At 70.6% G+C, this 1992-nt stretch overlaps 1 protein-coding gene across 1 annotated transcript in view; it reads left to right on the top strand.

Moving 5' to 3' along the window:
• Nucleotides 1-57: 57 nt before the first annotated feature.
• The window catches only part of LOC113980561 (rho GTPase-activating protein 30-like), a gene marked incomplete at both ends in the record, with an annotated part of 2570 nt that continues 635 nt past the window's right edge, over nt 58-1992 (top strand). The window contains 2 exons of the mRNA XM_027707790.1: nt 58-478; nt 985-1253. Of these exons, the coding sequence (XP_027563591.1) occupies nt 58-478; nt 985-1253 (690 nt within the window). The remainder of the gene's footprint in view (nt 479-984; nt 1254-1992) is intronic.

The raw sequence follows: 1992 nt of genomic DNA, 5'->3' as shown, positions 1-1992 counted from the left end.
CCCAACCCTCCCCCCTGTGCCCCCCTCCCCCCGTTCTGACCCCCCCCTCCGGCACAGCCCCCCCGGGGAAGGTCCCTCAGCGCCAGCAGAGCCTCGACCCCTCGGAACCCCCCCCCGGAACCCCCCCCGGAGCCGCAGGAACCCCCGCGGGACCCCCAGAGCAGCCCCAAATCGGAGCCCACCACCCCCAAAACCCTCCGGGCGGGGCCGGGGGGGTCCCCCCGGGGGGTTTCCCGGGCCGAGAAGTGCGCGGGGCTTCACATCTCGGGGCCCTTCTCCGTCACCGTCCCCCTGCACGTCACCTCCAACCTGTCCCGCCTCACCCGGGGGCTGCCCTGCCCCGTCCTGCTCCGGGACACCCCCGGAACCGCCCCCCCGGGACCCCCCCGCCACCCCCGGAGCCGCAGCGGGGACAGGAGGAGCCGAGGGGATGAGGGGACCCCCCCGAGAACCCCCCGCGACCCCCAGAGACGCAGCGGTGAGAGGGGGGTCGGGGGGATGGGGGGATGAGGGGATGGGGGGAGGGACCCCTCCCTGCGACCCCCAGAGCCGCAGCGGTGAGAGGGGGGTTGGGGAGACCCCCGGGACCCCCCCAGGACCCCCCCGGGACCCTCCGGCGACCCCCAGAGATGCAGCGGTGACAGGGGGGGTGGGGAGACCCCCGGGACCCCCCGCGACCCCCAGGCCCGCGCGGGGGACAGGGGGGAAGGGAGACCCCCGGGACCCCCCCAGGACCCCCCCGGGACCCTCCGGCGACCCCCAGAGATGCAGCGGTGACAGGGGGGGTGGGGAGACCCCCGGGACCCCCCGCGACCCCCAGAGCCGCAGTGGTGACAGGGGGGAAGGGAGACCCCCGGGACCCCCCTGGGACCCCCCCGGGACCCCCGGAGCCGCCGGGGAGGGGGGGGGGGGGGGGGGGCCCCCCGGGCCCCCCCCCCGGGCTGAAATGGGGATCAAACCCCCCCTTGTTCCCCCCCAAAACAGGAGACGCGGAAGAGACGCGGCTCTCCCGGGAGCTCCGGGATTCCTTCGCCTTCCTGGATAATCCCGAGGAAACTTGGGATGTGGGAACGGCGGCCGCGACCCCCGGGAGCGGAGACGGGACCCCCGGGATCGGAGATGGGACCCCCGGGATCGGAGACGGGACCCCCGGGATGCGGGAAGGGACCCCCGGGATCGGAGATGGGACCCCCGGGATGAGCCCCGAGGGGTTCCCGGCCCTGGAGGAGGGGCTGGAGAGCGGGTTCATGAATGTGAGATCCCGGCGGGATTCCCGGGATTTGGGGGCGGGAAGGGAGGGCTGGAGGAAAGGGGGAGGGGCCTGGGGGAGAGGGGAGAGGGGTGGGATGGGATGGGATGGGATGGGATGGGATGGGATGGGATGGGATGGGATGGGATGGGGTGGGGTGGGGTGGGGTGGGGTGGGGTGGGATGGGATGGGATGGGATGGAGAGAACAGGGACAAGACATGAACAGAGAGCTCCGGATGGGATGGAGGGGCTCATTCCCTTTCCCATTCCCACTCCCATTCCCTTTCCCATCCCCATTCCCATCCCTGTTCCCATCCCCACTCCCATCCCCCCTCCCATCCCCATTCCCATCCCCATTCCCACCCCTATCCCCATCCCATCCCATTCCCATTGCATTCCCATCCCCGTCCCATTCCCACTCCCATTCCCCTTCCCATTCCCATTCCCCTTCCCATTCCCACCCTCATCCCCATCCCCACCCCCATCTCCATCCCCATCTCCATTCCCATCCCCATTCCCATTCCCATTCTCACCCACATCCCCATTCCCACTCCCATCCCCATTCTCACTCCCATTCCCATACCCATTCCCATTCCCTTTCCCATTCCCACTCCCCTTCCCTTTCCCCTTCCCATCCCCATCCCATTCCCACTTCCATCCCCATTCCTATTCCCATCCCCATTCCCGTTCCCCTTCCCCTCCCCATTCCCATTTCCCACCCTCATCCCCATCCGCATTCCCC

The sequence above is a fragment of the Neopelma chrysocephalum genome, unplaced genomic scaffold, assembly GCF_003984885.1.
Source record: "Neopelma chrysocephalum unplaced genomic scaffold, ASM398488v2 Primary Assembly neopelma1_94658, whole genome shotgun sequence".
Lineage (NCBI taxonomy): Eukaryota > Metazoa > Chordata > Aves > Passeriformes > Pipridae > Neopelma > Neopelma chrysocephalum.
Note: the sequence above shows the minus strand (reverse complement) of the source record. Positions and strands in the feature narration are given on the sequence as shown.